Below are 13,284 nucleotides of genomic sequence, written 5' to 3'. Positions count from 1 at the left end.
TGGCGTCACTAGGGCGGTGCGGTAGGTGGGTACCACATCAGGTGTCACCAGCAGAGGGGGTGACACCAAGCTTTGAGCTAGGGGAAAATGTAGTGAGGCTATGTGAATATAAACCAGGCTAGTGCCTGACTGACGTACTTCTCTAATGGAGACCAGAGGCCATTAGGGCCATGTGGTTATCACCTTAATGAGCCCTTATTCACCACCCACAGCAAACATAGGCAGACCCCTTCCCCAGCATAACAACCATTAATTCAACTTCCCATTGCAAGGGTATCCCATATAATCCCTTCCAACCAACAATGACAAGTGTATCTAGTGTGGTAGTGCTCCCTCACCCCGATAGCAAGCATGGCCATTGGCCACACACGTGGACACACACACACACTATAGCAAAGTGTGGCCAGTATAACAATACCTAACTCCTCTCTCCCCCTGTAGAAAATGGGTTCAGTGTAACCCCTTTACAACCCCATTCTTAACAAATGACATTATCAAGTAACGTTCATAAAAAATTATTTTTGGATTTGTTTAGCCTGGTGAGGTTGGAGGTCCATGGGGTAAGAGAGGGGTGACACCATGAGTTTCTGCACCGGGTGACACCAACCCTAGTGATGCCTCGGTGCAGAATCTTCTTTACATTTACTTTCTAATAAGAGTGTAAGTATCCTTGATCAGGGCTGCTCGGATAGTACTTTTTAAAATCCGAATTGATCTGGATCCGGATATCCAGATATCCGGATCCGGTTCTGATATCCAAATTTGACCTTTTAGATATCCTTGTTAACGTGGATATCCGAACGCATTATCCGCGGATATCCGACCTATTTGGACATTTGGATAGGAAAACCGGAAGTGCCCTTTAAAATGCTTCCAAAACGTTTTGGAAGGTAAAAACACCTCCTTCCTCCCTCCAAAAGACACACATACATTCGCTGTGTGGTAGTATAGTGATGAGCATAGCTGCCTTCCAAGCATATGACCTGGGTTTGATTCCTGGCCAATGTATGTGAGCTTGCTTTTGACATCCTACAAATTCTTGGAAGACAAGATCCATGAATGAGGAGAAGGAGGAGGGAGGAGAGATGTTATCTCTGTAACTGGTTTCAGATCCGGATATCTGTAATATCTGCGGATATCCATGTCATGCGTCCAAATATCGCAGATAGCTATCCAGATTTTTAAAAAAATCCAGAATCCGAATCCGATTCGGATATCTTAAAAAGTTTAGACATCCGGGTTGCCCGGATATCCGGAATCCGGATGAGCATCCCTGTCCTTGATGCAATTTTCAATGTCTTTTTCAAGTGTTTCTGCCTTAAATATCATTTATCTCCTTCTTTCCTTCTAATTTATCTTGATCTTGACAGGTGCGTCTTTGGTTGTCTTGGCCCCTTCACCGCAAAGGGCACTTATTACAGAAGACAAGACACTTAACTGCACCTTCTCAGTGGAGAAGCAGCTCCTGAATCTTAATTTCCTTGCAGTACGGTGGACTTTCCAGGGAAGGGTCATCCTCAGATATGACAAAACTGGGGTCTCCTCTAAAGATCCCAGAATATATTTCAGCAAGGAAGCCCTGGGGCATGGAGATGCCTCCATACGTGTGTCCAACGTGACCATCTCTGATGGGGGCATCTACAAGTGTCTGGTGACTTATACCCCCGATGAGAAGGAAACAGAAATCTCATTGGAAGTGCAAGGTAAGCTCAGACATTTAAATGTTGTTTCAAAGACAAATTCTAATATGCAATAGATAGAAATATTGCTCAAATTATATCAATGTCTGCAATTTACAAATAAACTCTTTTTCACTTGCATATTGTCAATTTTTAAAGAGATTTTAGGCTATCCCACTGGTCAGTACTCCTATACCCATCGCACGTGTGTGTGTGTGGGGGGGGGGGGGGGGGGGAGTCGTATCTGTGGGTCCCTTTGTTAAATATGTTTTTCTTGATCTTGAATCGTCTTGAGCTTCCATTCCTGTACACATGCACCAAGGCATCAAAAGCAATATTCCATGCAGGTTTCTGCTGATGATGCGATCAGCAGAAGCTGGAACTAGGGTAACAGTGAAAAATAGCAGAGGTTTCCGATTGCCATGAGCTCTGGTGGATTAGGCGAGATGTGCTGCAGCTGCTTTCATTTTTTCAGGGGGAGCAGAGGAGGACAAAGGGAGACAGAGGAGACGTGGGGGATAGAAGGGGAGACATGGGGAACAGATGGGGTACAGAAGGACACATTAATTGGGAGAGAACATATACAAGACAAGACACAGAACATACCATGCTTTTCTCCTGGCGGACTCAAAGCACCAGAGCTGCAGCCACTAGGACACGCTCTATAGGCAGTAGCAGTGTTAGGGAGACTTGCCCAGGGTCTCCTACTGAATAGGTGCTGGCTTACTGAAGAGCCGAGATTGGAACCCTGGTCTCCTGTGTCAGAGGCAGAGCCGTTAAATGGAACCTGAACTGAGTAAAATTATTTAAAATAAACACATGATGTAGCTGCAACTGAATATTACATACTTACCTCCCCGTCACTTCCTCTCAGAAGCTTACCATTTTCTTCTTACAGGGATCCCTTCCAGTTCTGACAATATTTTGTCAGAACTGAAATATACCAGTTGCTGTCAGTTATATATCAACTGCTGTCAGTTACAACTGAATGTGCAAGGTAATGCCCATGTTTCCCTATGGCTCAACTGGGCGATATAACAGTGTAACAGTGTGCTGACCAGAAAGCTGTTATGGGGTAATGGCCATTTTCAAAAAGGAGGACGGAGAATTTAATTGATCACAGTGGACAAACAGGACACCGGAGAGGAGAAAGAGATTGATGAGTAGACTACACGGGAGGTAAGTATAACATGTTAATGTTTATTTTCAGTTCAGGTTCTCTTTAACCATTACACTAACAAGCCACTACATGAGGCAAGATGCTCCTGGACCATGGACACACCAGATTTATTATAAACCTAGGTGCATCTTACAGTCGGGAGCATCTTATAATCTATAAAATACGGTATTTCTTTCCCTATTATTGGTTGCTGAATAAATATAAATCAGCCATGTAATAAGATGTATCTGTATTTTCTGCAGCCAAACCATCAGCCCCCATACCTAAGACAAGTGTTAAGGAGAATACAGAGAACACCCTGACCTGTATGGCGACTGGATTCTTTCCCCCGGATATTGGGATAACATGGCTCAGAGAAGGGGAGGTCCTGGCCAATCAGCTAATGGGAAAGCCAGAGAAGAATAGTGATGGAACCTATCAGGTGACCAGCACTGTGACCATCACACCTAATGGTGATGAGGAGCAGAATAGGATATATTCCTGCCGAATCCAACATGCCTCTCTACAGCATCCAATGCAGGAGGACTTCAAGCTATCCTATGAAGGTATACATAACAGTCATCAACCATGGATGCCAGGATGCTTTATCATGCTTTAAACCCAACTATTGAGCCTGGAGGATGTGTCTAATCATTACCTTTTTTCATTTCCATAGAAGAGTCATCTACAGTGCCCATTGTTGCCGGTATAGTGGTGGTGGCATTTATAGGGATTGTAGCAGCCGTAATCTTCATTATCATGCAGAAGCGATTAAAGAGTAAAAAAGGTAACAAAATCTTATTAAATGTCCTACAGCACAATTTCGGTACAATTTTCACACTAGTGTTGGATATTGTGATATGGGTTTGAATTTATTGCTGCTCTGCACTCCATCAGAGAAAATTGTAATTGTTTCCTGTCCAGACAGGAAATGGGGAAACTTCACCAAGAGCAATGGAGACACTCTAGGAAGGATAGATGAATACTATACAAAAATGGACAACAAGCGATTGGCAGCACTCACAGGCTACAAATGAAATGAAATCTACAGAAATGTGCAGATCCCCTCTGGGGCTAAAACACACACCTTGAATAAAAATCAGATGCAAATTATGTACCAATCACTATTGTAAGAATATGAATAAAAGCTGAAGCACATGGATGCAGCTAACCTGAAGTATACTTATGTTTTTTTATTTTTTTATATGGCAGAAGGTAATGGCAGTGCTTCCAAACAGACGCTGCACCTGATTGACTACCTGCATAAATGTGCAGAGCTAGAATAATGGGCAGATTACACACTTTGCATTAAAAACAGGTACAGTAAAAGGAGGGCATTAGCTTCAGCATAATATGTGCACAAATTATTCCCTACTAGACTCTCCCATGACAATGATGGGCCCCCATGGGAGAGACCTAACCACTATTCTAACAGTGAAGCATAATTCAATCACTAATCCAACAGTTAAAAACATAATACCTGGTGCTGCTAGCCATGAGATGTGCAGATTCCCCCTGGGGCTAAAATACACACCTTGAATACAAATCAGATGCAAATTATGTACCAATCGCTATTCTCTTCTGCCTCCATGGGAGAGACCTAACTACTAGTCTACCAGTGAAGCATAATTCAATAGCTAATCTAACAGTCAGAGATGCTCAAATCCAAATTCGGGTAAAAGCCGGATAAATGCTATCTGGATTTCACCCAGCTAATTACAATCACCTGTGCGGGCTGGGTGGGGGGTGTCAATCTTACCTAGCTGACGTCTTCTTTGGTCCGTCCACACGGTGGTCACGTGACTACAAACACTTCCTCCTTCCAGGTTGAAGGAGGAAGTGTTTGTAGTCACGTGACACGCGTGGGACGCATCGTGGGAGGCGCCGAGGGACGGACCAAAGAAGACGTCAGCTAGGTAAGATTGAAACCCCCTACCCCCCTGCCCAGCCCGCACAGGTGATTGCAATTAACAGGGTGAAATCCGAATAGCAACTATCCGGCGTTCACCTGAATTTGGATTTGAGCAACTCTGCTAACAGTTATAGCCTGTCTTTTGAACAAATGTGAATACCACTTTATGGCTAGCATCGCCAGGTAAAAATTAAGTTTTTAACTGTTAGATTAGTGATTGAATTATGCTTCATTGTAAGACTAGTGGTTAGGTCTCTCCCATGGGGGCACGTCATCGTCGTGGGAGAGTCTAGTAGGGAATAATTTGTGCACATATTATTTATGCTGAAGCTAACGCCCTCCTTTACTGTACCTGTTTTTAATGCAAAGTGTGTAATCTGCCCGTTATTCAAGCTCTGCACATTTATGCCGGTAGTCAATCAGGTGCAGCGTCTGTTTGGAAACGCTACCATTACCTTCTGCTGTATAAAAAAAAAAAAAAAAACAACTATACAATAATAAATACAATACAATACCATTTGTGAAATGCGTTTCTCCCATAAGACTCAAAGCGCATAGATATGTCTCAAGTGAATAGAGGGTTTCAGGCTCAACTGTGTTACAGAGGAAATAGTCAGGTGTTTATAAATACCAGGCTAAACAGGTGGCTTTTTGCTTTCAGGGATGAAGATGTTCTGATTGGGTGTGGCAGGGAGTTCCAAAGGGAATGGGCAGCATGACAGAAGGCTCTGTCTCCAAAGGTTTTGAGGTGGACTCTTGATTTATCAGTTGAATCCAAAATAGTAGGCTAAGAGCTCCGAGAGCAAAGCAGGTAATTTGGGTGCGTGCTCACTGCCTGACATGGGCGCCGCCATAGACCTAATATTATTATGTCTATAGTGGCGCAGCGGGTTTTAGAGCGTAATTCATGTCCCACTGAACGCCAGACCCAGTATTACTTCTCCCTTCAAGGTGCTGTTACTTGGAGGGTGAATAGTATTTAAAGCCGCCCAGAATGTCAGCGACAGCAGGGCGAACCATCATTCCACTCACCCTGCACCCAACTGATCGGGTGGTGAGTACATACGCACTCTCAGAGAGAGCTATATTACAAAGCAATTACTTTACTTACCCTATTGATGTTTATATGCCATTGACTGGCCACTTTAGTACAAGCGAATGGATCTATAATCCACTTACAAATTGGTTAGTAAGGTGTAATGGCCAGGATAGGATGTGTGACATAACTTGGTGTCTTGATCAAACTGCTTGTGGAGATTCTGAAGAAGTGGCTTTTGTTGTGAAACGTGCATCAGCCACCACTTATGTTATACAATTCAGTTCCCATAGAAGAGTTTTGTTGCTGGTAATTAAATGTTATTATATTGTCAGTGGCCTCATCACTATACACCCAAAAGGGCTAGCGGGTGGCATGAGATTGTACTCCGTTCAGAGGTTTGAGGGTGACTCAATGTTATTGTTTTTGACTTCTACACCTATTACAGATTGGGCTGAACCAATTTCCTTTATCTCCTGATTCCCCCACTTAAAAATCATGGAGGGGTCTGAAATTAACATTGTAGGTGCGTTCCCACTGTGAGAGACAGCATTTAAAAAAAAATCAGGAAATCACACTGTATGATTTTTAAAGAATGTATTTGTATTGCACTGCTGCACATAAGTATTTGAACACCTGAGAAAACTGGTGTTAATATTTGGTATAGAAGCCTTTGTTTGCAATTATAGAGGTTTAATGTTCCCTGTAGTTCTTGACCAGGTTTGCAAACACTGCAACAGGGATTTTGGCCCACTCCTTCACACAGATCTCCTCTGGATCTGTCAGGTTTCAGGGCTGTTGCTGAGCAACACAGCGTTTCAGCTCCCTCTAATAATTTTCTATTGGATTTAGGTCTGGAAACTGGCTAGGTCACTCCAGGACCTTGATATGCTTCATATGGAGCAACTCCCTGGTTATCCTGGCTGTTTGCTTCGGACAGAGCAGGATCATCCACTAGGCTGCCTAGGCAGGCACTTGGATTCAAGTGGGTGTCAAGGGGTCCACCCGCCATCTACTTTGCCCTCTCTCCACTTCAGAATACCAAAAGGACCACAAGCAGGCCTCAAATCTATTACCTTGCCTAGGGCCCCATTACATTTTAATCCATCTCTGGCTTTGGGCCATTGTCATGTTGGAGGTTCCAGCCACAACTCATCTTCAATGCTCTTTCTGAGGGATGGAGGTTGTTCCTCTCCTCTCAATGCAGTGTGGTCGTCCCATCCCCTTCACAAAAAAGCACCCCCAAAGCATGGTGTTACCACCCCCATGCTTCACAGTAGAGATGGTGTTCTTGGGATTCAACTCATCCTTCTTTTTCCTCCAAACACAGCAAGTGATCTTTAGACCAAACAGTTCTACTTTTACCTCATCTGACCACATAACATTCTCCCTTCCTCCTCTGGGTCATCCAGATGGTCATTGGCAAGCTTCAGATGGGCCTGGACATGTGATGGCTTGGGCAGAGGAACCTTCCATGCAATGCATGATTTGAAACCATGACAGTATAGTGTTCGACTGGCAGTGACCTTTGAAACTGTCACCAGCTCTCTTCATGTCAAATACCAGCTCGTCCCTTATAGCTCTGGGCTGATTCCTCACCTTTCCTTTCTTATCATCAGTGATACCCCACGAGGTGAGATCTTGCATGGAGCCCCAGTCTGAGGGAGACTGATGGTCGTCTTTAGCCTCTTCCATTTTCTAACAATTGCTCCAACAGTTGATCTATTTTCCTCAAGCTGCTTGGCAATTGCCCCGTAGCCCTTTCCAGCCTTGTGGATGGCCACAATTTTGTCTCTGGTCTCTCTTGGCAGCTGAGCGGATCGCTCAGAAACAGTGTTATCAGTCTGCCGACAGACTGTACACACGCTCTACTATCACTGGAACGCCCGATTAGCGGGAGGGTCTAACGGACCCGTCGTTCCTTATGGTAGTGCGTGTGTACGCACCTTAAAGGAGTTATCAGGCTTTTATAAGTAAAATAAGGGCTACTTACCCGGGGCTTCGTCCAGCCCCAAGCTCCCAGCATGTCCCTTTCCACAGCTCTGCACGCAGCCGTTCGCTGTCTCTGTCTCCCGGTCCGCGGAGATGACGTCAGGCCAACCTCAAGGTCGGCCTGTACTGTGCCTGCACGAGTGGCGCTTTCAGTCATCGCCACATGGACCAGAGCGTACTGCGCACGTGGCAGTGATTGACAGCGCCGTTCGCACAGGCGCAGTACAGGCCGACCTCCAGGTCAGCCTGACGTTATCACCGTGGACCGGGAGGCAGAGGCGGCGAACGGCTGTGTGCAGAGCTGCGGCAAGAGAGATGCTGGGAGCTTGGGGCTGGACGAAGCCCCGGGTAAGTAGCCCGTATTTTACTTATAAAAGCCTGATAACTCCTTTAAGAGTTAAAATTACAGGCAGTATTCCCCTTTCTCCGGCCCAGCCTCCGTCACCAGCAACAGAAAATGGAAGGCTGATAAGGACTGTAAATGACTTAACTGACCACAAGCTAGAATTCAAACAAACCAATTAAGCATTGGGGGGGGGGGGGGGAGACTGTACTTCAAAGAGATAAGTGACTTGTTGAACTTCACACCAAGGCTGGTGAAAAGTGAAAAGGAAGCAGGGGGAGTTAGCTTCTCACACATGGCAGCACTTTCAGCTATTTGAAAGCAGGAGCTGCTCAGATCCCTTTAATAGAGAATGTGATTGAATGTATTTATTTCTTGCCTTTCAGCTATGAAGACTTTGATAGTAAATGACATTGAAGGTCCCTCTAAGCTGATTGCTGGAAAGGAAGTTGTCCTGTCCTGCACAGCACCCAACTTCACAGAGACCCCCAGTGTGACTTGGCTGGAGAAGAGAGGTGGAGACACCAAGGAGATCCCAGAGTCACCTGGAGGAGATATGGAGGAGGAGGAGAGATTGCTGGAGACACAACAGTATGTGGTCACATCCGAACAAGATGGACTAAAGTATAAATCTTCATTAAAGTTCACACCTGATATAGCAAAGCACAAAGGTGTGACCCTCATCTGTAGATATACCTGTGGAAAAGAGAAAATAGAGAAAACCTTTCCCTGTACACCTCTGTATGGTAAGTAGTCTCCATTAATTAACCACTTGCCTACCCTGGTCATTTCCATAGTTCAGCTCAGCTCTGATTACTTTGGCAAAAACGTTATCAATAATTATCACAACTAAGTGATCTATATATTGTTTTTTTCAGGGCAAATTAGGTTTTTGTGGCTGATATTTGTTTTTAGTAATTACCTTATTTTCTATGCATTTTAAAGGGAAAATAAAGAAAAAGTGAAACAAAAAAAAAAACACACTTTATCCACTATCATACATTATAGCTTTAATGTACACAGGTCTATTGTACATTAAACCAGACCTGGATTTACATCACAGGAGCCTATAGGCACGGATGTCTTGGTACCCCAGACTTCACCCTTCACGAACTTACAAAACCCCCGAACCACATAGAAAATGTGCTGCCTGGCCCAGTTGTCACTTCTACCTTACTTCCTTTGAGTGTCAGAGGTAGCTACAGGTGTCCCTTAGTATTAGGTAGCCAGAGGTACACTCAATATTAAATGCCCCCGACTGAAGGGCGGCCTCGTCAGTGGAATCCCAAAAGCTGGATGAGTAACCTCGCATTTGCACACTCATCAGGATTCTGTGTAGGGAAAAGGGAGGGAGGCACTTGGAGACAGTAGTGAGCCGCCTTTCCATCAACAGGCACGTGCCTACAGTGTATGTAATACAATGTATTAGTAACAGATTGTATACCTAACCCTACTCACTTTATCTACATCTGTCTTCTCCTGAAATTTTTATTTTATACTTTAATTTTTATTTTACACTTCTTTACTAATTAGCCCTGTCATTACATATCCTGGGGGAGGAAAGGGGTTGGCTGTCATTCCTTTTCAACTCTATAGCGTTTTTATCAGCTCAGAGATAAATAAACAATGTTTTCTAGGATTTTATAGGGAAGAGAGTGCAGTGCCTTATTTTCGTGTCATGGGACAGGAAGTGGTTAATTCATTACTTTTATTTTCCATACTGCTTTGTCCATGAACTCCAGACAGACAATTTACAGCCCAACTAAGATCTTAAAATATAAAAATTCAGATTGCAGAAAATAACTGGAGATTAACAGATCTGCATGGCTTCCACATTTTGCTGATCGCATTCAATAATTCCAATAAGGCTGCAGGATATGTGAACATTCCGGATAATGGACACTGATGAATAACTGATGAATAACTGGAATTTCCAATTAGCAGATGTCTGCTGCGCAGTGAGCACTCTGTGATCTGATACCCACCTCCACTCTATGTGATCCATGTAGCAGTTGCACTTCTCTTAAAGGGATACTGTAGGGGGGTCGGGGGAAAATGAGTTGAAGTTACCCGGGGCTTCTAATGGTCCCCCGCAGACATCCTGTGCCGCGCAGCCACTCACCGATGCTCCGGCCCCGCCTCCAGTTCACTTCTGGAATTTCTGACTTTAAAGTCAGAAAACCACTGCGCCTGCATTGCCGTGTCCTAGCTCCCGCTGATATCACCAGGAGCATACTGCGCAGGCACAGACCATACTGGGCTTCTGCTATACACTCCTGGTGACATCGGCGGGAGCGAGGACACGGCAATGCAGGCGCAGTGGTTTTCTGACTTTAAAGTCAGAAATTCCAGAAGTGAACTGGAGGCGGGGCCGGAGCATCGGTGAGTGGCTGCGCGGGCACAGGATGTCTGCGGGGGACCATTAGAAGCCCCGGGTAAGTTCAACTCATTTTCCCCCGACCCCCCTACAGTATCCCTTTAAGTACCTACCTTTAACTACTTCACCACTAACAGGTTTTTCCCCTTATGGACCAGAGCAATTTTCAAATTTAGCACTCCTCCCATTCATTTGTCAATAACGTTATTACTACTTATCACACCAAAGGGATCTATAATTTTTTTTTTTTTTTTTTTGGCCACAAATTAGGCTTTCTTTGGTAGGCATTCTTTGCTAAGAATTTTTTTTATTTCATATGCATTTCAAAGAAATACAAAAATTGAAAAAAAAAATCCATTATTCCTCAGTTTTCAGACATTATAATGTTAAATAAAATATGTGACTGTAAATAAAATCCACACATTTTATTTGCCCATTTGTCCTGGTTATATCACAACATTTAAATTATGTCCCTAGTACAATGTATAACAACAATATTTTATTTAGAAATAAAGGTGCATTTTTTTCCATTTTGTATTTAGTCCCTAACGTAACAATGTATGTATTCTGTCCATTTTTCAACGAATAATCTCTGCTTTTCATTATAAAACCAGCATTTAGATTGGTGAATGGGAACATATTCCCATTCACCAATCTGTCCTGTAAGTGCTAGTCTCGGGGGCGAGCACGGGTGCGCACGCCGCACATCAAAAGCCACAGACAATTAGCTATGTCTCTGGGATGGGAAGAGTACTCCCGCAGGGCTTAGATATACTGCCATGATGATGGCCACTGGTTAAACTACCCTGACCTGCCTCAAAAATAGCAAGCAAATATTAAGTTCACCTTCAGCCATGGCTTTACTTCAAAAAGATTTATACTGTAAGCAACAAACATTTATTTGCGTTTCAACATAAAATGGAGGGGTGTCTGCACTCAGGCTGTTTCATGATTTTTTTTTTTTGCTGTGATGAACTGTAAAAAACAAAATAGGGAAACCAGTCAATACCCAACTGTTAAATAGTGCTAAAGTCTCAGGGAAATAAACAATTATAATAAACAAGATGACGTAAAAACAGTAACTCCCTGCATTCTCACTAACCCAGAAAACTATATAAAATGCTAAAGCATAAAGTTTATTATCTTATACCAAATTATTATTATTATTATTTATTGTATATATAAAGCGCCAGCATATTATGCAGTGCTAAATAATACATACAATGGTACAAAGGGTGACAGATGTATTGTAACAAGCTTATACAACATAGGACAAAGCTATACAAGGCAAACAGAGTACAAAATACATGATCATGTGATTTGGGCTGGTTAGGTAGGCCCAGTAATACAAGTACGAGGCTGTCATAGGAAAGGAGCACACAATCATGTAGAATACACTAGGTAAGGGAGAGGGTACAAGATACATGAGCATGTGATTTGGGCTGGTTAGGTAGGCCCAGTAATACAAGTACGAGGCTGTCATAGGAGCCCACAATCATGTAGAGTACACTAGGGAACAGGGCTGGCCCGCCCATGAGGCGGGGTGAAACTTTTGCCTCAGGCGGCACTTCTGGGGGGGCGGCACCCGCCCGTCCGTGGGTGTGGGGGGCCGCCCGAGCTGGAGGGGATAGCGGGCAGGAAGGGGGTATTGGGCCTAGCGGCGGGGAGGGGGGTCGGAGCCCCCCTCCCTCGCCTGGGTCCCCCGTCCTCCGCTCCCCTCCAGGTTTAAAAAGTTCCGTGCTGGCTGCAGCTATTTGTAAGAGGCAACGGGCGGGGATTACTCACCTCTTCCTCGTTCCAGGCCAGCGTGCGCTCCACTGACGTCACTTCCTGCTACGCCGCAGGAAGTGACGTCAGTGGAGCGCACGCTGGCCTGGAACGAGGAAGAGGTGAGTAATCCCCGCCCGTTGCCTCTTACAAATAGCTGCAGCCAGCACGGAACTTTTTAAACCTGGAGGGGAGCGGAGGACGGGGGACCCAGGCGAGGGAGGGGGGCTCCGACCCCCCTCCCCGCCGCTAGGCCCAATACCCCCTTCCTGCCCGCTATCCCCTCCAGCTCGGGCGGCCCCCCCACACCCACGGCTTGGGGGGGGGGCGGCGATTTCTTTGAAGATTGCCTCAGGCGGCAAAAAGTCTAGGGCCGGGCCTGCTAGGGACAGCAGAGGGTACAAGATACATGATCATGTGATTTGGGCTGGTTAGGTAGGTCCAGTAATACAAGTACAAGGCTGTCATAGGAAAGGAGCACACAATCATGTAGAATACACTAGAGAAGGGAGAGGGTACAAGATACAGGATCATCTGGTTTGGGCTGGTTAGATAGGCCCAGTAATACAAGTACGAAGCTGTCATAGGAAAGGAGCCCACGATCATGTAGAATACACTAGGGAAGGGAGAGGGTACAGGATTCATGATCATGTGATTTGGGCTGGTTAGGTAGGTCCAGTAATATAAGTACAAGGATGTCATAGGAAAGGAGCACACAATCATGTAGAATACACTAGGGAAGGGAGAGGGTAAAAGATACACGATCATGTGATTTGGGCTGGTTAGGTAGGCCCAGTAATACAAGTATGAGGTGGTCACAGGAAAAGAGCACAGGATAATGTAGAATAGACAAGGAAAGTGAGGACCCTGCCAAAGGCTTACAATCCAAGGGTAGGGGAAATAGGTAGGGCTGTAGAATAAGTATTCAATAGAAAGTTACTGTGTGGTAGGGGGGGGTTAGGCCATCTTGAAGAGGTGGGTTTTGAGGGCTTGCTTATATGTGTTGAAGTCGGGGGCAA

The 13,284-nt window shown here is 44.7% G+C and overlaps 1 protein-coding gene across 2 annotated transcripts in view; it reads left to right on the top strand.

Annotated features, from left to right (window-relative positions):
- The window catches only part of LOC137525408 (uncharacterized), an 84,373-nt gene that overhangs the window by 32,548 nt on the left and 38,541 nt on the right, over window positions 1-13,284 (top strand). For both annotated transcript variants that reach the window (XM_068246484.1, XM_068246485.1), the window contains exons 2-5: window positions 1,371-1,703; window positions 3,102-3,404; window positions 3,515-3,625; window positions 8,508-8,867. In XM_068246484.1, the coding sequence (XP_068102585.1) occupies window positions 1,371-1,703; window positions 3,102-3,404; window positions 3,515-3,625; window positions 8,508-8,867 (1,107 nt within the window). The remainder of the gene's footprint in view (window positions 1-1,370; window positions 1,704-3,101; window positions 3,405-3,514; window positions 3,626-8,507; window positions 8,868-13,284) is intronic.

The sequence above is a fragment of the Hyperolius riggenbachi genome, chromosome 7 (genome assembly GCF_040937935.1).
Source record: "Hyperolius riggenbachi isolate aHypRig1 chromosome 7, aHypRig1.pri, whole genome shotgun sequence".
Lineage (NCBI taxonomy): Eukaryota > Metazoa > Chordata > Amphibia > Anura > Hyperoliidae > Hyperolius > Hyperolius riggenbachi.
This window is presented reverse-complemented; position numbering and strand designations above follow the sequence as displayed.